General features: G+C 35.9%; 1 protein-coding gene across 4 annotated transcripts in view; it reads right to left on the bottom strand.

Annotated features, from left to right (window-relative positions):
- Positions 1-26,296, bottom strand: part of TMTC2 (transmembrane O-mannosyltransferase targeting cadherins 2) — a 458,517-nt gene that overhangs the window by 200,193 nt on the left and 232,028 nt on the right. For all 4 annotated transcript variants that reach the window (XM_054443193.2, XM_063646526.1, XM_063646525.1 and 1 more), the window contains one exon: positions 11,978-12,092. In XM_054443193.2, the coding sequence (XP_054299168.1) occupies positions 11,978-12,092 (115 nt within the window). The remainder of the gene's footprint in view (positions 1-11,977; positions 12,093-26,296) is intronic.

Raw genomic sequence — 26,296 nt, 5'->3', positions numbered from 1 at the left:
TACTTTCAAAATTTTTTTCGAAAGCTATTTATATTCTCATGTTTTTCCTATAGAAAAATATTATAGTAACTCTACAAATTAGAATTGAAAAACTAAAAGACAAATTTAAACAATATGTTTCTATGAACAAAAGTCAGTTATATAGCCACTTATACCCCAAGTAGCCCTTTAAAAGACAGACTGATATTTTAAGAACCATGAAACATCTTATCCTATTAATAATAAATCAGAATACAAGTATATACTTCACTATTTACTATTTAATTTTTTCTGATTAACAAATGGAGCTATTGAAATGTATTTTGCTGAAATATCCCTTGGCTGGTTATCCATTTAAGTAACATATTCATTATGTTCTCTTATCAACTCTGAATTAAAATATGTTTTCAATGTGTATTCAATAAAGAAAATATATCCAGGGTTTGGTAGGAAGAAAGAAAAGATAACTCAATCCTTTACAATAGAGCTTGTAAGACTATATTTCAAAATCACTATCCCAGCTGGTGCGGTGGCTCATGCCTGTAATCCCAGTACTTTGGGAGACTGAGGCAGCCGGATCACTTGAAGTCAGGAGTTCAAGGCCAGCCTGGCCAACATGGTGAAAACCCATCTTTACTAAAAATACAAAAATTAGTCGGGCATGGTGTCGCACATCTGTAATCCCAGCTACTCAGGAGAATCGCTTGATCCTGGGAGGCAGAGGTTGCAGTGAGCCAAGATCGTGACACTGCACTCCAGCCTGGGCAAGACAGTGTGACTCCATCTCAAAAAACAAAACAAAACAAAAACAACAACAAAAAATCATTATCCCCCACCAGTAGGTATACAATAACAATGGTCTCAGGGAGGGAATTTTACTGCTTTTATCCTTTGTGGACAATGTTTCAAAGACATATATAATAGATAAAAGTTGTGGAATCAATCAACATTCAGAATCAGATAAGAACACATGGCCAGTAATGCAAGCTAGAAAAGAAGTGGGTCAGACAGGTGGCAAGGACACGACACGGGGTCAGCAAACTTGAACTTTGTTGATTTATATCCAGTTATTAGATTATTCATTAGATTATTAATTATCTCATTAATTAGCCCATTAGGTTATTAATCAACATATACATGATTTAACTCATTAGCTTATTAATTCATTTGTTAGTTTATTAACATATACACAGTTTGAAGCCTATGTGCCTGGTATCGTGCTCAATGCTAGGGGAAAATGGTACGTGGGCACCGAGCCAGGTGTGGTGTCATGTGCCTATAGTCCCAGCTACTTGGGAGGCTGAGGCAGGAAGATCACTTGAGCCCAGCAGTTCAAATCTAGCCTGGCAACACAGTGAGATCCCATCTTTTAAAAAAATATAAGAAAGACAGATCTCCCTCCTAAATATCACAATGCAACTAACACTTGGCTCTTTTTAATCTGGATATTAACATTTGTGATACCATGTTCCCCGTTATATATATGATATCATGTTCCCTTTATATCGTATTTATGTATTCTCCGTTATAGTATTTTGTGATACCATGTTCCTTCACGTGGTGTAGGACATGGTATCACAAATACCATAAATACTTGGCTCTTTATAATCTCGGTCATGCTAACATTTGTGATACTATGTTCCTTTATATAAAGAGGCACATACTATCACAAATGTTAACATAATCCAGATTAAAAAGAGCTAAGTATTAGTGGTTTTGTGAGATCTAGGAGGCTTTCACATCTGAAAGTGGGAGAGGTATCCAGAAACCTCCCCAGAAAGTGTTGCTTAAGCTGAGGAAAAAAAAAGGATGTATAGGTATTATGCAAAAAAGGTGGGGGGTAGGATAGAAAGATTTCATAAGGGGTGGAAAGAGATCAGAAGGGGAAGGAAAGAGAGAGAATGTTGCGGGCAGCACAAATAGTATGTGCAGAGACCCCACCAGAGGGAAAAAAAAGGAAAACATATTTGGGAAAACTTTAAGAAAGAACCTTCTAATAAAAGTAAGATTTATGACACAGAAACAACAGCAAAAAATCGAAATTAAGCATATCTAGAAAAAAATCTAAATAACCAGGAATGACCAATTTAAAATAGAATAAAAGAGAAAAAAATCTAATTCTCATTATTAAAAATAATTTCTAAAAAACTAAGAATAAACCTCAAATATGTGAGACCTTTGAGAACCAAATACAAAATTTTAATAAACCTTGAAAATTGAAAGAAATGTAGAAATACATGTATCTGGCCGGGCGTGGTGGCTCACGCCTGTAATCCCAGCACTTTGGGAGGCCGAGGCGGGCAGATCACCTGAGGTCCGGAGTTTGAGACCAGCCTGACCGACATGGAGAAACCCCATCTCTACTAAAAATACAAAATTAGCCAGGCTTGGTGGCGCACGCCTATAATCCCAGCTACTCTGGAGGCTGAGGCAGGAGAATGGCTTGAACCCGGGAGGTGGAGGTTTCTGTGAGCCGAGATCGCGCCATGGCACTCCAGCCTGGGCAACAAGAGTGAAACTCCATCTCAAAAAAAAAAAAAAAAAAGAAAAGAAAAGAAAAGAAACAGAAAGAAATGCATGTATCTGGAAGAGAAAATTCAAGAGTATAACAATGTCAGCTCTCCTTACTTTAATATGCAATCACTGCAAAACCAAGGAAAACCCTAAATGGACTACCAGTTAACTTAAGAAGTCTATGGGTCAAGTTCACATTGAAGATAAAACACAAAGGAATAATCAAGAAGTGTGGGAAACAAATAACAAGGATGAGAGGTTTACCTTTTAAAATATAAATTTCCTACAAATTATAGTAGGGAAACAACTTGATCTTGACAGGGGTTACCAACAGAACAGAAGAGTCCATAGCAATGAACTGTGTTTATATAGGGATTTATTCTAAGTGATAGGTAGCTAACCAATAAATTGGATAGGTAAACTTATCCAATTTAGGTAAATTTATTCTAGGTGATAGGTAAGTATCCAATAAATTATAATGGGAATTTTAGTTTTCATTGGAAAAAATTATACCTTAATACAAAAAAAAAATGAATCCAGAGTAGACTGATGATCTAAACAAAAAAGCAAAAATAACTTTAAAACCACCCCAAAAATATCAAATTTAAAAGCATATTAGGCTGCAAATGGTCATTTTCAGAGAGACACAAAATACAGAGAGTTTAAATTAGAGAACTTAGGGATTTTTTTCTATATAGAAATTAAAGTTACATACACTAAATGCTGTAAGTAAAAATGATATGTTAAAAATTAGTTGAAAATATATGCAAAATAGGTTTGTGTGCTTACACATAAGTTTTCAACCCTACGACTCAGTAAGAAAAAGAAAAGCCTACACAATAGAAAATTAGGCAAGAAATATGAACAATAAATCCCCAGGAAAATTACAAAGAGCCAATTAACATAAGAAAAATTACTCAACTCCACTTGTAATTAGAAAAATGGAAAATGAAGCAATATAGTTTTGAAATCATCCCACTGAGCATTCATTAATGTTGTTGATCTTAACACCTCCAATATAAACAATTTAAAATGAAGACGATTATACAAATTCTGACAAATCTGCACACACATAAAAAAGTCAAAAATTAATAATGATTCATATATGCAGGGGAAAAAACTTGAAAGTGTATACATAACCACATGTATAAATGTTTACCAAAAACGTGGTAAGATCTATACTAGAGGAGGAAAAGGATATGAGGAATGCAATAATAGGGACTTCTATGTTTTACTCCGTATTCTTCAGTATTATTTGAATGTTTCACAAGAGCATATTTGTGTATTCATTGATATTTACCAACTAAAACAAAATGAACGTTATGTACTAGGCGTTAGGCCTTGCTCTTGCCACACGAAAACACAGGTACCTGCAAGCTGCCCCACTTCATTCCAGAAATTAGTAAAGGGCCAGCTGAGTTGTACACCAAGAGCACTGGTGACCTCAAGCCAAAAGCATTATAACAAAATCTCTCAGTCTCAGTTTCATTCGCTCTGTCAGACATGCCCAACACTTCTGGGCACTCCTGCTTGATAATCCCTCTGAAATTATCTATTTTGGGAGACCAGTCGGCTTACCTGGCATCACCTAGACACCTCCCTCTATCCCCAACACACACTCCCTACTATGGAGCTTGGTAGGAAACCCTGTCCTGAAGTATTACTTTTCCTTACATTTCCACCAGTCCTCACTTCTCATAGGCCAAACTCTGTTTTTAAACTCTATGTCAAGTAGTCTCACCAATTCTATTCTGCAATCTCTGACCATTCTAACCTCTCAAATATTCTCAAAACCTGGCCCTGAATTTTCAAGAACATCTCTCATACCCTTATTAGGATTGAATCTAAAAAGGCCGGGCGCAGTGACTCATGCCTGTAATCCCAGTACTTTGGGAGGCTGAGGTGGGTGGATCACCTCATGTCAGGAGTTCGAGACCAGCCTGGCCAACATGGTGAAACACCGTCTCTACTAAAAATACAAAAATTAGCCAGGTGTGGTGGTGGGTGCCTGTATCTCAGCTACTCATGAGGCTGAGGCAGGAAAATCACTTGAACCTGGGAGGTGGAGCTTGCAGTGAGCTGAGATCGCGCCACTGAACTCCAGTCTGGGCAACAGCGTAAGACTGTCTCAAAAAAAAAAAAAAAAAAAAAAAAAAAAAAAAAGAATTGAATCTATGGTGTCAATTCTTTACCACATCTTTCTTTCATTGCTGTCTCAACCTAAACTACCTCTCCCTAAGAGATTTTTTGGCATCATTTTATATACATATATGTATACACACACATACATCCACATACACATACACACACACACACACACACACACCATTGACTTTTGTTCAAAATGTTAGCTTTTTAAAGGAGTCTTACCTGTCCCACTCTTTCACTCTCCCTGTTAAAAATTACTGGCTGGGCCCTATCTCTTTTACACTGAAGCTACTAACAAGGAGGTAAGGAAATGTGATGGGTTGAATTATGTCCCCCTCACCCCCTCAAAAGATATGTTGAAGTCCTAACCTCCACTATCTCAGAATGTGACCTTATTTGGAAACAGGATCATTACAGATGTAATTCATTATTATGGGTAGGCCCCAATCCCATATCACTGATGTCCTTTTAAGAAGATGGCTATGTGAAGATAGAAATACACAAGACAACATCATGTGACAACGAAGTCAGAGATTGGAATTATGCAGCTGCAAGCCAAGAAATGCTAAAGATTGCCAAGAAATCACAAAAAAAAAAAAAAAAAAAAGGCAAGGGAGGATTCTTTTACAGGTTTCAGAGGGAGCATGGCCCTGCCAACATTTTGACTTCGAATTTCTAGTCTTCAGATCTGTGAAATGATAAATTTCTATTTTAAGCTATGTACCTTGTAGTATTTTTGTTACAGCAGTCCTAGGAAACTAATACAGGAGTCAACCCTAATATAAATGTGTTTGTTTCTGAAACTGCAAGAAAATGAAACAACAAATGTCCAATTCAAGAAAGCTCTTTATAAGCCAGATATAGTGATAATGATCAAAATATACTTACATAGTTCAAAGAATGTGGTTATCCTAATACTCATTACTAGTCTTATCACTTATTGAAAAACGGGATATTTTCTGCTCTGATATGGATTTCATAACTTATTTAAAAAATCAGTGCAATTGGAAATTCTCTAGATATGGGGGATACAATAATGAATAAGAAAATGTCACTCCCCAAGAAGCTGAATATTAATGGAAATGACCACTATGCTTCAACATTAAATGTAGTAATTTCTACTAACTTTTGACAGATATTTATTATGATATAGAATTATTTATTTATTCCTAGTTTATTTATAAGTTTGCTTTCCAAGGCAGCTGCTGATCAAATGCCTTCTTGGCATTTCTAGAGATGATATTTTTTTATCCTCTGACTTTTTAAATTGAAAGAGTATAGTAATTTAATTGTAATATTAAATATCCCACCACAAATCTTAGACTAAAGCCTATCTGATAATGGTGTTTAAATCTTTAATATGTGCTACATCCATTATAGTAATTTTAAGACATGTATATACATTTATATTTGTTGTGTAACTGGCCTTTTGTGGGTTGTATGGTTCTTGTTTATTTGCTTTTTGTTCTGTTTTGTTGTTCTTGTTGTCCTTTTATGTGTGTGTGTGTTAAATTTAGTCAGATACATTACAATCAGTTTTATCTAGCTTAATAAAAAATACATAAGTCTAATTATTGCATGAAATATCACTTCATTGAAGATTTGACAGAACTCGTTTGTGAAATGCCTTGACTTAGTTCCTTGTCAAGATAATTCCTTAATATTGTTTCCAAAGTTTTCCAAGGTTTTTGATTGAGATTGCCTATCTCTTCTTGGGCCAATATTGACCATTAATATTTTCCAAGAAGAAGTATATATATTAGTATGATTTTCATATATATTAGTGTTTTATTATTATAAGCATATATCCAGTTATAACTCTTTTCTCATTCTTAAAATTGTATATTTGACATTCTTTATTTTGCCCTACATTACCCTTACCCAAAGCTGCTGATCTTCCAGAGAACAAGATCTTAGATTATGCATTACTTTCTATTGTTTCTCTGCATTCTGATTTATTTATATTTTCTCTTCTCTTAAATTTTTAGTTTATTTTCTTGCTCATTTCTTAGCTTCTCGGATTGGGTATTTACTAAGATTTTTACAACACAGAACAAAATGACAACTAACTTATAGTAGCAAAATCTCTTTCATCAACAGACATAATTCTTCCATTAGGTAAGATAATGAAGAATTGATTATAGCATGTTAAATTCATCTGCATTCTGAAATCTAATTCCTAATACAATATTTAATGTTCTATTGAATTACCTTTTTAAATATCATTTGGAACAGACCGAAACAAATCCATAACAACAACGAAAGGACACTGACTATTTCTTAGCCTAAAAATCAATTATACTTCACATTGCAGTGAGTGGTGTAGTGAAGAGGCTGAAAGTGAACTCTATACTTATAAAATTTGACAGCGTAAATCACTGAGCCATGATTCATCTGCTTTGTCTCTGAAAATGTATTATACCTGAAAAGACAAATCAACATCATAATGCAAATCTGTTAAACCTGGTCTCAATAATTTCTTGTATGAAATATCAGATTTTAGTAAATTTGACAATATGAATAAAAGGCTAAATACAAGGCTGTACAATAAATGCATGATATCTATTGTTATTAAGAATAGAATTAAGTACTGTTTAAATTTCATATTATATAACTACTGTCTGTAAGCACGGATTCAAGTGATATCAAATGACATTATAATTAATAGATTTAGAATTAAAAATGCCTTCTGCAGCACTGTCTTCTTGAAGGCAGCTCTTAGCACAGGTATGCAAACCCAGTGATAATTTTTTTACCAAAATTCTATACCATGAGTTCTGTAAACGCACTAACAGTTACTAAAACCTTATATTCTCGAATAGATTTAATTCTAAATATTTTATTTCTATATGTAAAGGTTATTTTTTTTCTAAATTTGAAACATATATATTGAAGCTTTTTTCCCAAACCTTTGGTTTATTTCTGCCTAAAGAAATACCACAATGAGATACCATCTCACGCCAGTTAAAATGACGATCATTAAAAAGTCAGGAAACAACAGAGGCTGGAAAGGATATGGAGAAATACCAATGCTTTTACACTGTTGGTGGAGTGTAAATTAGTTCAAACACTGTGGAAGACAGTGTGGCGATTCCTCAAGGATCTAGAACCAGAAATACCATTTGACCCAGCAATCCCATTACTAGGTATATACCCAAAGGATTATAAATCATTCTACTATAAAGACACATTCACAAGTATGTTTATTGCAGCGGTATTCACAATAGCAAAGACTTGGAACAATCCCAAATGCCCATCAATGATAGACTGGATAAAGAAAATGTGACACATATACACTACAGAATACTATGCAGCCATAAAAAAGGATGAGTTCATGTCCTTTGCAGGGACATGGATGAAGCTGGAAACCATAATTCATAGCAAACTAACACAGGAACAGAAAACCAAACACCACATGTTCTCACTCATAAGTAGGAGTTAAACTATGAGAACACATGGACACAGGGAGGGGAATATCACACACCGGGGCCTGTCAAGGGGTTGGGGGCTAGGGGAGGGATAGCATTAGGAGAAATACCTAATATAGATGACGGGTTGATGGGTGCAGCAAACCACCATGGCACGTGTATACCTACATAACAAACCTGCATGTTTTGCACATGTATCCTAGAACTTAAAGTATAATTTTAAAAATTAAAAAAGAAATACAAGTGTTGCACAGATACACAATCAGAATGTCTTAGGTTCATATATTGGCTCCTCTATTTACTTTCTGTGTGATGTTAGACACATTATCTCTGAGTCTCAGCTCCCTTGTGTTATAGATTTCCTTTGAAGAAAAGCTATGATAGCATATGTAAAGAACTAAGAAGAACATTTAGCACACAGAGGTAATTGAAGCTACTGCTACTAAAGAAAAAAAATTAAAATTATCCCATCATTTTACAAACATGGAATATAACTCTGTGTATACCTCTTGGATATAATTTGATTTCATTCCTGAAAAAAGCTGTCCTCAAATATTTATGATCTTATAAGGTAATGTTCCTTAAATTTCAGATATAAATCTACATCACTCATACTATTGCTTACTTTATATTTTCCAAGATCATTTCTATTTTTCCTCTATCTTTACCTATAATAATATTCCTATGTGCTACTTAGATGTAGAAGTTATGTTGAGGTCCTAACAGAAGCTTACGATTCCCTAAACCTTTTAAAATGCATGAACAAATGTAGGTATTCCACACCAATTAATACAAATAGGTTTGTTCTAGGCCTCTGTCATAAACGTCTTTAAGAGACGTAACTGTAACTGATGATAGGACAAGTGATTAATACATGCTATTAACTCAAAGGGGTATTATCACGTTATGTGTCCTAGGAAGACTGAGCAAAGCAATTTCCTTCTCTTTTAGGAGTTAAGATAGAACGAAGAGTAACTTCTGTACACCAGAGAAAATTATGTACATCTCAAAACTAAAATTTACTATTTAACAGTCTCTAAACTTTCTATGAGAAAACTTTTCTTTTTTCTACCTATGCAAATAAGTAGAAAAAATGTTTGTTCCTATACATATGATACCAAACATATTTATAATATTATATATTGCAAAGGATCTATCTTGGTGTATTTTTAAAATATTTGATTTAAAATCACGGAAAAATTTACCTATTTTAAAACAGAATTATTGATATCAGAATTCTGTCAAAGCCAATACTTCCAAATCATTGCCAATATTTCTCGTGGAATTTAAGTTTCTCCGTTTAGGGTGACAGATAAGTGTGGTTTAAAGACCCATCATATTAGTAAAAAATATTGTGGAACTATATTTGGCACTTATGACATAACCTATTTCCAACAATTAGGAGGAAAAACTGATCTTGTCAATAACCACTTTTCCAGTAAAGATTTTTCACTAGGGTTTGGGAAGGTCAACTCATATGCTGTCATGATTTACTTATGCATCCTCAGACAGTCTTAAGATGTAATTTTAAAATTACATGTCAGGTGAAATTTTCTAATTGAATACATTTCTCTTCTCAGTAAAGAATAAGCCTGGATAAACACTGAATTGTCCAACAGGTATCACAAAGAGGTGGGCAACGTCTTAACCAGGGACTATGGATAAGACAGAGAGAAACCTTTCAATGAAGAGGTGTTCGTTGTTCAGCTTACTTTTCTTCCAAAAATGTATGAAGGATCGGAACCAGAAAAGTAATATCCCATACTGCAAGGCAAGAGGCCCCCTTTGACATCACTTTCAGATGCAAAAAGTGTAAAGAACATATGTGTGAATATATTAAACTCATAAGATTCTTTTTGATAAAATAAAAATAATAAAAAAATATAGCAATATAACACTATTTAGATGAAGAGGACTTGAGCCTTTGTAGGAGTACCTAGATACGTATTTTCATTCAAGAAAAGAAAAAGATACAAATTCAAATTAGTTCAGCAAAGATGATGGTAAGATACACGGTGAAGCAGGGCACAGAAGAGGAGTAGGTAGAAAGAACAGTGCACTGGAGCAGGTGTGCTTCATGTGAAAGAATTCCAGGTGACAAAGAAAAAAATTACACACTGTGAAAGCCGACACAAAACATATCTGCTGACCTAATTCAGACCACAGGCCGCTAGATTGAGATCCCAGTGTTAAAGCCTACGAGGTTAAACACAAGGTCAGCGTATGAACAAAAAATTAAACTGAGCTCATCCTGTCTGCTTTCCCTTAAATATCTAGATTTTTTCTGTTTATTTTTAGTTATTTTTTTAAGTATCTGTGCCTTTAGACTTAGCCAATACAAAAGATTCAGCTAACGAGAGCCTAAATACATATTTTAAAAGTTTACAGACTAGTTTGATACTGTCAGTATCACACAGCATTCATTAAACACAAGCAGCAGGCATCTTATTTTTCCTAGGATCAGTCATCTTCCTATAGAGAACTGTTTTGCCTCCATTCCATTCCAACTCTGGAGGCGCTGTCAATGGAAGTGACTCGTTGCCCCTCCCACATCACTCAGTGTTTCAGCCAAGAGAGGGCACAGGACTGGAGGAGGGTCAGTCCGACAACTTTTTCCGGGAATACAGACACTGAGACAAAACAGTTCTCTTTCCTTCTGAAATTGAGAAGAGTAAGGCTGCTATCTATGTTTATAAAGGCACAGGAATCATCTTTCCCATTGCTATAGAGTCCCACAGAAAATGGAGCAAACCCAGAAGAAACCAGAGCCACAAAATGGAGAAACATTCCTGAAACACAATCAGGCAACTAGATCTAACTAGGCCTGCATCTAGTCAACCCAGGAACTTCCAGTTAGGGGAGTTTATACATTTTCTGGTGTGTTCAAGCAAGCTTAAACTGGATTTCTGTTACTTATAAACAAAATGTTCTCATAAATATAAGAGACGAAGAGATTTGAGTTTGGTTTGCATTTATCTACTCACATCTCATTGTACCAGCTAGGACTGTCCACTAAAGAACAAAACCAGTTTTTCCCCTAGGGATTTTTCTAACCCAACATACAAGAGCATTCTAAACTATCCCAACCTCACTGATAATCATCAGTGCCTATGAAGAGGAAAACAAAAAAGAACCATAACCTTACTCGCTCACTTTTCTGGTGTAGCACATATTCTATATATACTTTGATACAGCAATTTTTTTTTAATGGAAGACAAAATCTATCATTAATAATCAAGGCTGGGCACAGTGGTTCACACCTATAATCCCAGCACTTTGCAGGGTGAGGCAAGAGAATTCCTTCAGGCCGGGAGTTAGGCACCAGTCTGGGCAATATAGTGAGTCACCATCTCTACAAAAAAATTTAAAAATTAGCCAGGCATGGTGACAGGCACCTGCAGTCTTAGCTATTTGGGAGGCTGAGGAAGAAGGATTGCTTGAACTCAGGAGTTTGAGGCTGCAGCAAGCTATGACAGCACTTCTGCACTCTAGCCCAGGCCACAGAGTGAGACACTGTCTCAAAAAAATAATAATGCTAATAATCAACACATGATTTGCATAACTCTCATACATAACGGGCTTATTTTATGAACTCATCTAAGTATTAATGGAACAAACATTTTAAGAACTAAAAAATATTTAAACCAATGTTTATGTTACATGGCATACTACTTCCAAAAAATTCAGGCATAACATGTAACTACACATGAATATTGATGATGTGGCCCAAAACAAAGAAATCACAACCACCATCCACCTAATAGTCTCAGAGGCACGATTAACAAAAAGAAAAAGACTATTTCAGTACAATAGCTATCATCATCTCCATTTCCAGCAGTTAAATCAATAGTCCCTCTCACTGCAGGTTTCAAAGACGAACCAAACCAGAGAAAGCAAGGCATACTCACAAATTATAAAGCATGTCAGCCATGTTGCTGCGGTAGTACAAAGCATTTCTATAGGCGCTTTCAGCTTCAGAAATTTTGCTCTGACTCTTCAGAACATTTCCAAGGTTACCCCATGCTGCCAAGAAGAAAAAGGAATTTTCAGACTGAGCATCAATCCAATTATACATGACATAATATCAGGCCATCAGGAAGTACACAGTGAGAGAAAACCACCATAAAACATTTTGAAGAAGGAAAATGTATTTCCTTTATACTCTAACATTTCATCAAGCCAGGAGATTAAATATAATCAAAGCCTTAAAAAATTAAAGTAATTATTATGTCTCAAAGCAGATATACATATACAGTTCATCATAAGGCCAAGAACAATGTTATCTTAAGATCACCTACAAAGGCTTCATGCTCTTCCAGATTTCAGTAGGGGTCTTCATGGTCTGAAATTATTGTATACTTACTGGGCCAGAAACTGCAAGAAATGATCTTAAAATAAACAAATATTTCATTCAAGTATGAAAAAACCGATAAATGGCATAGAAGATCTGGAGATGAAAAGCAAAAAAACTAAACAAGACCAAAGCTATAAAGAAGCTTGCCAGGCATCAGAATACATCAATAAAACATTATAGATATAATGTTCTTTTATACTCTTTCTGCTTATGAGCTCACTTCCCTGAAAATCACTATTTCTACACTTAATCATGTTGAAAATTAAATATGTGTTCTGTGTACCCTTTGTTCTCCCCAAATAATAGTAATTTTTCAACATTAAAAATAACAAAAGGCACAGCACCAATAATTGCCCCCATAGTACGGCTCTCCAATGAACTTTGCCCTCAACCTTGGCTGCTTTTCTTGCCTTCTTACTTCCCCACAAGGAGATGGGGTATTGAGTCCTGAAAGCAGAGTCCCCCAGCAAATGATGAGGATGAGAAGAAGGGTCATGTGTGTTGAGATATATTTAGTTGGGTGACTACTGACTGTACCTGAAAAATGAAAGGGTTTTGAGTTATCAATTTTAATGCAAAAAAAAGAGCACAGAGTCTTTCAATCTCAGATTTGCCTGTGTGCCTCTAAGAAATTTAAAACTCCTGTGCTTCAGTTTACTTTATCTGTAAAGTGGGAAAATAGTGTCTCATCTGCTTCATGATGAAGATGAAGTGTGTTAATATATACAAGCTGTTTAAGACAGTGTCTGAGGCTGGGCACGATGGCTTGCACCTGTACTAGCACTTTGGGAGGCTGATGAGGCGAGTGGATTGTTTGAGCTCAGGAGGAGTTTGATAACCGCCTGGGCAACACGGTGAAACCTCGTCTCAACAAAAAAATACAAAAATTAGCTTGGCGTGTTAGATGTCATGATCGCTTGAGCCCACAGAGTTGAGCCCATAGAGTCGAGGCTACAGTGAGCCATGATCACGCCACTGCACTCAAGCCTGGGTGACAGAGTGAGGCTCTCTCTCAAAAAAATAAAACAAAACAAAATAAAAAAACAAACACGGTGCCTGAAACATGGTAAACACTCAATAAATATTACTACTATCATTAATATTATTGTGCTTGATACTCTTTACAATTTACAATAATTAAGCATTTCTTACAAAAATAACATTAAATACAATGCAATTTATGCCCTTATGTTATCTACAGAGAACACTAATCCTTCATGTTTGCAAAGTCATACACCTTCTTTGCTTCTGATGGAAAACAGGGGAAAGGCATTGAACTCACAATTATGCAACAGCTAATAGTGCCACGTACCATGCCACACACTTGACATATATCATCTCACCAAGCTCTCAACACAGTTCCATACATAAGTGCCCATTCCCCAGATAAGGAGACAGAGGCACTAAAGAATTTGTAAAGTTAATACTGAAGTGTTAGAGCAAAAACTGTAATCCGACACTGGCTGTTTCCAAACCTTTTCTCCCCTCTGCCTAACATTTTCATACCACATTTCATCTTTCACTGCAAACCAACATTCACATAGGCCTTGGCATTATGAGTCCATAGAAAATTGTATCCTTTAAATTAAAAGACAAAACAGTGTAAAATATTGTCAAATTAAACTAATAAAACTACTAGTAAAATAAAACTACTAGTAAAATAAATTATAATTATCTTCAAACATAATAGGCGTAATATCATAGGTATTCTACATCTACCACAAATTAATAAGATATCCCTCTATGGAAATTTCTAATAATTACACAATTTTTAAACCCCTATTCCTCCCAAAGTTCTGCTCTGATTGTGTGATTACTAAATGAGAATATATTTACATTGGAATCTCTCTGAGAAATGCATTCAAATGTTAATTTAAGCACCAGGAAATCCTCATTATAATGGTATCCCATTTTGATAGTAGTCCTAGAATATAGATGATTAAAAAAAAAACTAATAGCAAAGACATACCTTTGAATATTTTAAGGCATTATTTCCAGCGAAATAAATTGATTTCTTTAGATACTTATATCTCAAATAAATAATAAACTAATAAGTGCTTCTCTTGTTGGCAACAGACATATAAAGGAAAACCTTGGAGATGTTGTGGGTTTAGGCCCAGAAAACCACAATAAAGTGAATATCACAATATAGTGAGTCACATAATTTTTTTTTGGTTTTCTAGTGTGTATAAAAGTTATATTTACACAATAATGTTGTCTAATAAGTTTGCAATAGCATGATGTCTAAAAAACAATGACATACCTTAATTAAAAAATACTTTGTTGCTAAAAAATGCTAACAATCATCTGAGCCCTTGGTGAGTCTTAATCTTTGTGCTGGTGGAGGGTCTTGCCTCAACACTGATGGCTGCTGACTGGTAAGGGTGATGGTTGCTGAAGGTTGGAGTGCCTGTGACAATTTCTTAAAATAAGACAACATAAAGTCTGCCATATCAATTAACTCTTCCTTTCATGAAATACTTGTCTGTAACAGGTGATGTTATTTGATAGCATTTTATCCATAATAGAACTTCTTTCAGAATTAGTCTCAATCCTTTCAAACCCTGCAACTGCTTTATCAACTAAGATCATATAATATTCTAGTGCTTTGTTGTCATTTCAGCAATGTTCACAGCATGGTCACCAGGAGTAGACTGCACCTCAAGAAACCACTTTCTTTGCTCATCCATAAGAAGCAACTCCTCATCTGTAAATATGTTACCATGAGATTACAGCAATTCAGTCACATCTTTAGGCCCACTTCTAATTCTAGTTCTCTTGCTCTCTCCACGACCTCTGCAGTTCGTTCCTCCACTGCAGTCTTGAGCCCCTCAAAGGTATCCATAAGGACTGGAATCAGCTTCTTCCAAATTCCTGCTAATGTTGATATTCTGACCTCATTCCATGAATCACAAATGTTCTGAATGGCATCTAGAATGGCAAATCCTTTCCAAAAGTTTTCCATTTACTTTACCCAGACTAATCCCGGGAATCACTGTCTACGGAAGCTACATCCTTATAAAAAGTTACTTCTTAAATTAGAAGACTTGAAAGTCAAAATAATTCCTTGATGGATCCATGGGCTACAGAACAAATACTGTGTTACTATGCATGAAAACAGCATTAATCTCCTTGTGCATTTCTGTCAGAGTTCTTGGGTGACGAGGTGCACTGGCAATGATAATCTTTTGAAAACAATTTCTTTCTGAGCAGTACGACTCAACATTAAGCTTAATATATTCAGTAAGCCATGCTGTAAACAGACGTGTTGTCATCTCGGAAATACAGTTCCACTTATAGAGCATAAACAGAGTAGATTTAGCATTATTCTTAAGGGCCCTAAGATTTTTTTAATGTTAATTGACCATTGGCTTCCACTGAAGGTTACCAGTTGTATTAGCCCATAAAAATAACAGTCAGCCTGTCCTTTGAAAATATGAAGCCAGGCACTAACATCTCTCTAGCTATGAAAGTCTTATATGGTATCTTCTTCCAATAGAAATCTGTTTTGTATACACTGAAAACCTATTGTTTAGCTGTAGCCACATTAATCAATTATCTTAGCTATATTTTCTACATAATTTACTGCAGCTTCTCCATCAGTACTTACTGCTTACCTTGTACTTAATATGTTACAGAGCTGGCTTCTTTCCTTCAACCTAATGAAGCAATCTCTGTTAGCTTCAAACTTTTCTTCCACAGCTTCCTCACTTCTCTCAGCCTTCATATAATTGAAGAGAGTTAAGGAACTTGTCCTGGGTTAGGTTTTGGCTTAATGGAATGTTATGGCTGGTTTGATCTTTTATTCAGGCCAATAAAACTTTCCCGTGGCCGGGTGCGGTGGCTAATGCCTGTAATCCCAGCACTTTGGGAGGCTGAGGCAGGCAGATCATGAGGTCAGGAAATCGAGATCATCCTGGCCAACATGGTGAAACCCCATCTCTACTAAAATACAAAAAATTAGCTGGGTGTGGTGGCACACGCCTGTAGTCCCAGCTACTTGGGAGGCGAGGCAGGGGAATCGCTTGAACCCGGGAGGCAGTGGTTGCAGTGAGCCGAGATCGCACCACTGCACTCTAGCCTGGCGACAGAGTGAGACTCTGTCAAAAAAAAAAAAAAAAAAAAAACTTTCTCCGCATCAGCAATAAGTCTGTTCCACTTTCTTATCATTCATGTATTTGAAATGTGTTCCTCACTACGTTTAATCATTTCTAAATTTTGATGTAAAGTGAGAGACATGCCACTCTTCCTTTTACTTCAAGGCCATTGGAAAATTAGCCTAATTTCAATATTTTTTTGGTCTCAAGGAATAGGGTTGCCCATGGAAAGGGAGAGAAATTGGGGAAGGGCTGATCAATGAAACAGAACATGAACAACATCTGTTAAGTTTACCATTTTATATGGGCATAGTCACAATGTTAATATCAGACATCACAGAGCACCATAACAGATATAATAATAAAAAAATTAATATATTGTGAGAATTGCCAAAATATGACAGAGACATGAAGTCAGCACTTGCTGTTGGAAAAACGGCACTGACCAGCTTGGTTTATGCAGTTGCCACATTCAATTTGTTAAAAAAAAATGCAATATCTGAGAAGCACAAAAAAGTAAAATACAAGAAAATAAGGTATGCCTGTCACTATACCTAGAATACACGTTCACTCATTTGGTTGACTGTTCATTTATCCATCCATTAATGTATTAAGTATTTACTCATTCATTAGATACTTGGTAAGCACCTATTGTGCCAGGAACTTCATTAGGAGCTGGACACTCAGTACTGTTCAAAATAGTCAATTCCCACCCATGTGGGCTTATGCTGGAAGTGGGGGATGGAGATAGTGGAGGGAGGGTGGCAACTATACAGTAAAATAAATGAATTAACTTCAGATAGTGATAAGTGTTATAAATAATGTAAAACAAAGTAACGTGGTATGGATGAGGATAATTTAGGTATGGATATCACAGATTTAGGAAAATAGGTATGATCTGTAAGAACTAAAGGATAAGGAGCAAGGCTGGCAAGGACTGCTGATGCCACATAAGGAAAATACAGCAAAGGATCTAAGGCAAAAATGAACTTGATGTTTCCCGGAACAACACCAGTCAGGTGAGTGGCTGCAAAATGAGAGGGAAAGTCAAGATGAAGTCACAGAGATAGACAAGGGTCCAATCACATAGGGTTTCATGTGCCACGATAAGAAGCCTGGGGGTTATTTTATTTGCGATGTTTAGGGGGAAATATTCAGTGAGGGATTTTGTGATTTGACTTTCATTTTCGAAATGTCACTCTTGACTCCTCTGTGGAGAAGGTACTCACTGCAAGCGAACTAAAGGAGCAACAGGGGGACCGGCTGGAAGGCAACTGCGGTAATCTAGATGGCAGAATTACAGTGGTTTCCAACAGGACAGATGAGCAGCAGAGATGGTTATTTCAAAGTGAGAAAATAACTTAGAAATTAAAAATCATCAACAAGGTTAACTGAGGCAAAGTCACAATCTGAAACTAGGTTTCCTGCTTTTCATCCAAATGAAAATCTCTCATATTTCTTACGATTAAGTAATTGCCCTAGATGCCTGCAAAAATCTTGTTTTCTTGTTGTACACACACAATTATACACAATTACCAGCTTCAGACAAGGTTACTCTGAGACCATGATAAAGCAAAACAAATAAAGACCACCTCATAATTCTGTATAAACACAAAAAAAGGAAAACATCACTGTATAACCCACAAACTACCAAACATCCTCCTCTCTTGCTATATGAATGATTTCTTTACCGAGACATAGAATTGTCCTGGTATCCAATAAAAATAAAACCCTCACTTCCTTAGACTCTCTTCCAAATCACCCAACCAAAGTCAAAATCCTGTAATAGGTCACATAATGAGATGCCTCAGAGTTCTCCATGGTGTAACTGTTCTCTCTCAGTGCAAGAAGTAGTTAAGCCAACTTTTACTTCAGGTGTGGCCCTAGTGGTCTTTGGCTGAAGGGCATTGACAGAGGATTTCATTATCCTCAAATATAAAAACAATTCCTTCTCAAATCCTATCTTCCTTAAATTATTGCTCCACAATGCTGTGTTTATCAAAATAGATTTTAGGTTTTTGAAGAGCTGCCATAACTCTTCATAGCTGATTCTATGAGTTAATTCTTTAAGAAATTTGATCATATTAACCCAATCATTTTTAATATCATGTCAATTTTTAAATCTGACCTTTCTGACTACCTGGAAGTATGCAAACCAAATCCTAAAAGAAATGGAGGAATATTCCAAGGCTCATGGATGGGGCAATTTAACATTATAAAGATGTCAGTTCTCCCCAAATTAATCTATGAATTCTATGTAAATCCAATCAATATTTTAGCATCATTTATTAAGAAACTCAAAAACTACATTTTAGCAATAATATATGAGAACAATAAAAACCAATTTTTATACCGTATTCATGAAATACAAAGATAAACCCCAGAAAGCTTAAAAAGTTAAATGTGAAAAAGTAAAGCTAACAGAAGAATATGTAGAAGAATATATCTGTGGAATGGAAAAGAACTTCTTAAAAAGAGCCCCAAATATCATTTGAAATGTAAAAAAAAAAAAAAATTAATGGATTTGGGTACTTCAAAAAGGACTTCTATTTAGTGAAGAACATTATGAACAAGTTAAAATGTATAATATGCTGGGAGAAGATATTTCAAACATCTAAACAAAGAAGTGTCTGTGCTTGGAAACTAGAAGGAACTCCTGCAAAGTAACAATAAAAAAATAAGAAATCCAATAGAGGAAAAATAGGCAAAAGACATGAATAGGATTCTACAACAAGGAAAACCAAAATAAATACCAAGCATTTAAACTAATACTCAAATTTCTTAGTAACCCCCCTGAAATGCAAATTATAACAATGAGATATCTTTTATACCTAGACTGTCAAAAAAATAGAAAAATGGATAAGGCCAACTACTGGTAGGCATGTTGGGGAAGAATCCTGTGCACAGCTGGTGGCAGTGTGGCCCGGGGCAGACATTCTGTTATGCCATCTGACAGTACTCAGTCAAATGAACAAATGTAAGTGACTAAGTCAAAATGGACCTCTGTCTAGCAATCCCACTCCCACATAAATTCTCACCTTAGAAAACATGTAAGAGAATGTTTAAATTCATGTGTCTTAGTGTTGGCTGATAGTGGGTAGTAACAACATGTCCATCATGGGAGTACAATGTGGGTCATTTACTTTACACACTCCTATGCAGCATTAGGAACAACTAATACCATGTAAATACTGTTACATGAATGGACGATAACAGCCTACAGAGAATTTTAAAAAAAGAAATGCATTGCCATAACAATGATATTAAAAATTGATTCATGCCCAAAATATCACTGTGTATTTAACATAGTGTATATTACAATTAAATCAAAGGTATATTTTAAATCAAATACATTACATACAAAACAAATGTTAGATCAGCTGTCTATGCTGCAAAGAGAAAATGAAGTTAAGAATACGGATAAAAGGGGATTAATACATGAATAAAATAGAGGAAACTTACAGGGATTAACCTGAAACTGCAGTGAAGGGAAAAAAAGAGAAAGAGAAGGAAAAGGAAGGTAGGAAAGGAAAGGAAACAAAATAAAATTAAGGTCACACATCATCTTCTTTTAAAACAGAGATGCGGTTATGCTATATCCTACTTAAGGAATAAAAGGTTTTAACATACACTTAACCTTTTTTTTAGAAAGATAATTCAAAACAGATGTTTGGGATTATCTTCAAATTTTCACTTTGGTACTTATTCTTTGGACCAGTCAAAGACCTTGTATTTTCATTAATATTTAATATAATGTGCATTTTTTACATGTTTAAGCCTGTATATTTTATTGGTGTATTCATTTCATATAATCTTTCAAAAGTGCAATTTTACTGAAATAAAATTCTCCAAGTTCTTTCAGTGAAGTGTGATGAAGTGTAAATAACAGTTACAAATGCTTTAAAAGTCCACATTTATTTTTTCCTGTTGCCCAGGCTGGAGTGCAGTGGCATGATCATGGCTCAGTGCAGCCTCAACCTCTTGGGCTTGAGCAATCCTCCCACCTTAGCCTCCCGAGTAGCTGAGACTACAAATGTGCACCACCATGACTGGCCATTTTTTTTTTTAATTTTAATTTTTGTAGAGGTGGGTCTCACTATGTTGCCCAGGCTGGTCAAAAACTCCTGGACTCAAGCGATCCTCCCACCTTGGCCTTGCAAAGTGCTGGGATTACAGGAATGAGCCACTGCACCCAGCCTAAAAGTCCACATTTTAATAGAGGATGTGTATAGATGAATGCAAATCACACTTTCAACCCTGGATATAATATAATAAAGCATTTATCTGAAGTTCAAAAAATAAAATTGTTGTTCCAAAATCCCAATCTAATTTTGAAAAGTTTTTTCCCAATGAAGTTTCCAAATATTCAGAGTATTCATATCATTCCTGTTTTAAACAAAATAAACTTCATATGAAACTGCTCTAACTTGGAAGGGCTACTGCCCCATCTCAAGGGCCTGCATTGCAGCACTGTGACAGCCTAAAGAGAGCAAAAGAATGGGAAGGGGAGAAGAGGAGATGAAGAAGAAATTTTAAAAATTATAATAAAAATAACAACAATAATAGTATTTACATTTATTTAACAATTACTACATCCTTGGTAGTCTCCTCAATTTGTTTAACCTAATAAAAACATTTGGGGTCTATAGTATTACCATCCCCATTTCACAGATGAGAAAACTGAGTTAGTTAAGCCTCCTAAGTAGCAGACGTAATAACAAGGAAGATTCAGATATGTTTACAGGCATCCAAATGTGGTCAGAGGCAAGGCTATTTCACCTTCTCAATATTGAGTTTGAATAGAAGGTAGAATATCATAAGATGATACTTAATATGTGTTAATAATTTTAATTTAGGGACTATAGCATAAATATGAAAACAAAATTATCCAAATGAGTTATCCTCTCAGAACTGCTAGGGGGAAAAAAAAAAACCCTCAGTAGTAACAAAATAAAACTATCTGGTATCCATATTTCATAATATATTTTTCAGACCAGAGAAAAATTAATGCCAAGTAGTATATCAAATGTTTTACATTTCTTTGGGAATATAATTTTATATGTCATATTTTCCTGTTAACATATTGGAACTGAACATATCCTGCCTACGTAAACGAATGGTTGTTGCTCAAAGATGCCGGCTGGGAACTTTGGTATATTTATCAATTCTTCTTAGTGCCCTGAAGATACTTTACATGTGACAGAGATTTAATAAGCATTGTTTAATAAGTAAGCAACTTCAATCCTAAGACTAAGCATATATAATTAGTATATTAAGGGAAGGCAAACAGACATTTCTAAATATCACTGGATAAGCTCTAGAAAATATGATCTGTAGAGTTATTTTATATTCAAAAATAAAAAGAAATTCTTCTGCTAAAAAAATCAAGAAGTGAAGAAGCAGGAATAACTCTTATACCTCAAGGGCCCTTCACATTGATATTAAACTACCTCTAAAAGGTATCCATTTACTAAGAAATTTGATCTTAATTCACAATGAAAGCTTCTCTTGTACTTAGTCCACAGTCTGCCATGGTTTATTTGATGTTCTTTGAAAGGCAGAAGAACAATTAAATATTCCTATCTTGCTGAAGTTGTTCTAAAGAGAAAATCAAATGTGAGGTCCCTCTAGAAATGCTGTGATCTGCTACAATAAATACCTCTAAATTTTTTTCAAAGTTCCAATTTCAAATACATAGTAGTTTTAAGTTTATAGAGTAAATTCAAACTTACTCTGAAGTAACTATTGCAATTTCATATCTCTGATACACTTCACAAAATCAATACAGGGAGATTTGAGAAAGTTTTTTAAGCTTTTTTCTTATGTTAGTAATTTGAAGAAATTATATATATTCATTAATTATAAAAGAAGTTATCGTAAGTTTTTCATAATTTGGCATACACTGCTCTTTGAAAAAATAGCTAGAAGAGCAGAAAACAGACTAAGATAGAAAATTGATACTTAGAGCAGGGCTGTTGCTATAACAACACCTGAAAATATGGTAGCAGCTTTGGAACTGGATAACGGGTGGAGGTTGGAAATTCGGAGAATCAGGCTAGAAAAAGCCTATATTGCCATGGGAGGGCTCAGAAGACAACAGAACTGTAGAGCTACCAGTGTACAAGGCCAATCTGAGAGAGCGGAAATGTGGGCTGAGCCCAGCAAAGCCATGGGCGTGGCAGTTCTCAGTGTCTTGAGAGCCCAACCCCTATATCAGTGTGTTCAGGATATGGGACGTGGAATCAAAGGAGATTATTCTCCCGTTTTAAGACTTCATATTGTTTTCCCTACTGGGTTATGGATTTAGTAGGGACCAGTTACCCTTTTCTTCTTTCTTCTTTCTCCCTTTTAGAACAAGAATGCCTACCCTATGCCTGTTTCACTGTTGTATTTTGGAAGTAGATAACTTGCTTTGATGTTACAGGCTCACATCTGGAAGGAATTTGCCTCTATACAGATCATGCCTTGAGTATCACCCATATCTCATTTAGATGAGACTCTGGACTTTGGATTTTTGAGTTGATGGAAACAAGTTAAGGCTTTTGGGACTTTGGGGATGAAATGAATGTATTTTTGCATTATAAGAAGGACTTAAATTTTGGGTGCCTGGTACAAAATGCTATGGTTTGCATGGGCCCTGAAAACTCAGCATGCTGTAAACTTAATTCCCAATGTAACTGCATTGGGAGGTAGGTCCTAATAAGAAGTGACTGGGTCATGAGGGTGAAGCCCTCATGGATGCATTAATGTTAATACAGGAGTGGGTCAGTTTTCACTAGAGTGAATTGTTATAAAAGCAAGCTCAGCCCCTCATGCTTTTTCTCTCATATGTGCTCTCTTTCTCTTTTGCCTTCTGTTACAGTTCAACCCTTGCGAGATGCCAGCACAATACTCTTGGACTTCCCAGTCTCTAAAACTGTGAGCCAAATATATGTCTTTGTGTTGTTTTGTTTTGTTGAAAAAAGAGGCTGGGTGAGGTGGCTTATGCCTGTAATCCCAGCACTCTGGGAAGCCAAGGCTGTCGGATCACAAGGTCAGGAGTTCAAGACCAGCCTGACCAACATGGTGAAACCCCATCTCTACTGAAAAGACAAAAATTAGCCGGGCGTGGTGGCAGGCACCTGTAGTCCCAGCTACTCAGGAGGCTGAGGCAGAAGAATCACTTGAACCCAGGGGGTGGAGGTTGCAGTGAGCCGAGATCGCACCACTGCACTCCAGCCTGAGCAACAGAGCAAGACTCTGTCTCAAAAAGAGAGACAGAGAGGGAGAGAAAGAGAGAGAGAGAGAAGAAAAAAAAGAAGATAAAATAAAAAGATAAATGAATTTCTTAATATTTAATTTTTACCTATTTAACATTCAGGTCTACGTAAGTAATCATGCCTCTTTGGGTTATCATCTCAGCATTTTCATTATACTAATACACTGCACAGTCACTAAATGTGGTAAGGACTCTCATTCTTGTTTCTTGCTTCAGCTATAATTCATTTTAAACCTTACAAATTTAACATATGTCTTTAGTCCCTATATGAAAATCTTGAGTTCTATGTAAGGATCTGCCAAAATTGAAGTATTTAACTGCATTAAAAAGGGGATATATCCTAAATTTTGCTTCCACCAACGCTGAGTTACTTGTTTGAAATCAAAGTGTTACTTCCGTGAGGAGGTAAAAATTGCAATCTTGCCAGTTATCTATCACAAACCATCTGCAAAACAAAATAACTTATTTGCACTTAATATAGTAGTGCTTAATATAGCTACTAAGAATTGTTTTTATTCAGATTAAAAGCCAATTTTGGCCAGGCGCGGTGGCTCATACCTATAATCTAGCTCTTTGGGAGGCCAAGCTGGGCGGATTGCTTGAGTCCAGGAGTTCAAGACCAGCCTGGGCAACAGGGTGAAACCCCTTTAAATAAATACAAAACTTAGCCAGGCATGGTGATGCATGCTGTAGGCTGGGGTGAGGGTATCTCTAGAGCCTAGGAGATCAAGGCTGAGGTGGGAGAATGCCTTCAGCCTGGGAGGTTAAGGCTACAGTGATTTCTGATGGCACCACTGCACTCTAGCCTGGGTGACAAAGTGAGACCCTGTCTCAAAAAAATAAAAGCTGGCCGGGCGCAGCGGCTCACGCCTGTAGTCCCAGCACTTTGGGAGGCCAAGGTGGGTGGATCACGAGGTCAAGAGATCAAGACCATCCTGGCTAAGACGGTGAAACCCCGTCTCTACTAAAAATACAAAAAAATTAGTCAGGCGTGGTGGTGGGCGCCTGTAGTCCCAGCTACTGGGGAGGCTGAGGCAGGAGAATGGCATGAACCCTGGAGGCGGAGCTTGCAGTGAGCCGAGATGGTGGCACTGCACTCCAGCCTGGGTGACAGAGTGAGACTCTGTCTCAAAATAAATAAATAAAAGCCAATTTTAAGCTAGACTTGTGTATGCATATGTGATCTCTCCTAATCCTCATAACAAATGAGCTTATATTATCATCCAATTTGTACTATTAATAGAAGAAGAAACCATGCCTCACAGAAGTGACACTCAAAAAGATAAGAGAATAAAAAGATGTGTCCGTCTGTTTCCAAAGTCCTTGCCTTTAACCATAAGGGAAGTCTTGGACTTTGGATGTGCCCCATGAATGGTCTTACCAGCTACAATTTAAATAAATATTATTTTAAAATATAAATGTTAATTATGTTAAACTTTCTAATGTCAATGGAGAGAGAAAAAAAGGAAAAAAAGAAAACAAAGGGAGGGGAAAAAGAGCCATTCAACTGCATGGAACTGAAAATGAGCATGAACGTGTTGTTGCTGTTTTTTAAAGTAGACTGTCTTCCCACTCCATCTATTAGCAAAGACTGTGGGGGGGGAGGTCAACATTTGTAGACTGAGCATTTTACTAATTGTATGATAGCCACTTTATGTGATTCCAGGGAAATAAGAGCCTTTGTAAGCCTACAGGAATTTATTTTTTCTGAAGTAATTATACCTCGGATTATTACAGAAAAGAACATAATAGTAAGTAGGTAAATAAAACAGATATAGTTAATATATTAAGCAGAAGAAGTGGCTATGATTTAAAGATCATGATTCACATGCTATCACAACACATATCCTATATACTTATATGTAATTCTAGTTACAGGAATTTTACAAGATACAATTATTTCTCATTCCGCTATCTGTAGTTACTTCAGATAGATCTGAAACTAAATGTATTCCCAATAAGAAAAAAAAATAATTTTTAATGTAAAGATAAAAATTTAGTACTTCAATAATATATTAACACTGTTAGTCTTGACAGCATTATTTGTCACTATAACATCTATGTGCATACTGCAATATCCACATGTATAATCCAGCACCCATGTTTGTTTTGTTTTAGTGTATCTAGGGTTGTTCCTTGGCATTTTACCATCTGCAATCTCTACCATATTCCTGAATTTGACTATGAGCCATCCTCACATCCACGGCTCAGGTCTGCTGCCAGTACCACTCATGGTGTTTGATTTTGGGGTTTGCGTGCACTTGTCTTCCATCCATTTCTTCTCTATGCAAAATTTTTCCCATGGCTTCTCAATCAAAACTTAACTGCCCTATGTCCCTAATAACAACGTGCTCTATACAGTTTCTGACAAACTAGCACATGGTATTATATGTAAAGACAATTAATATAACTGCATTTTCGAATATAATGACTGGCCAAAGGGACAGAATTTGCGAGCAACAAGCCTTGAGGCTCTCCTCAAATCACAGGCAACAAACCCATTTTGCCTATCACACTG

The sequence above is a fragment of the Pongo pygmaeus genome, chromosome 10 (assembly GCF_028885625.2).
Source record: "Pongo pygmaeus isolate AG05252 chromosome 10, NHGRI_mPonPyg2-v2.0_pri, whole genome shotgun sequence".
In the NCBI taxonomy this organism is placed as follows: Eukaryota; Metazoa; Chordata; class Mammalia; order Primates; family Hominidae; genus Pongo; species Pongo pygmaeus.
This window is presented reverse-complemented; position numbering and strand designations above follow the sequence as displayed.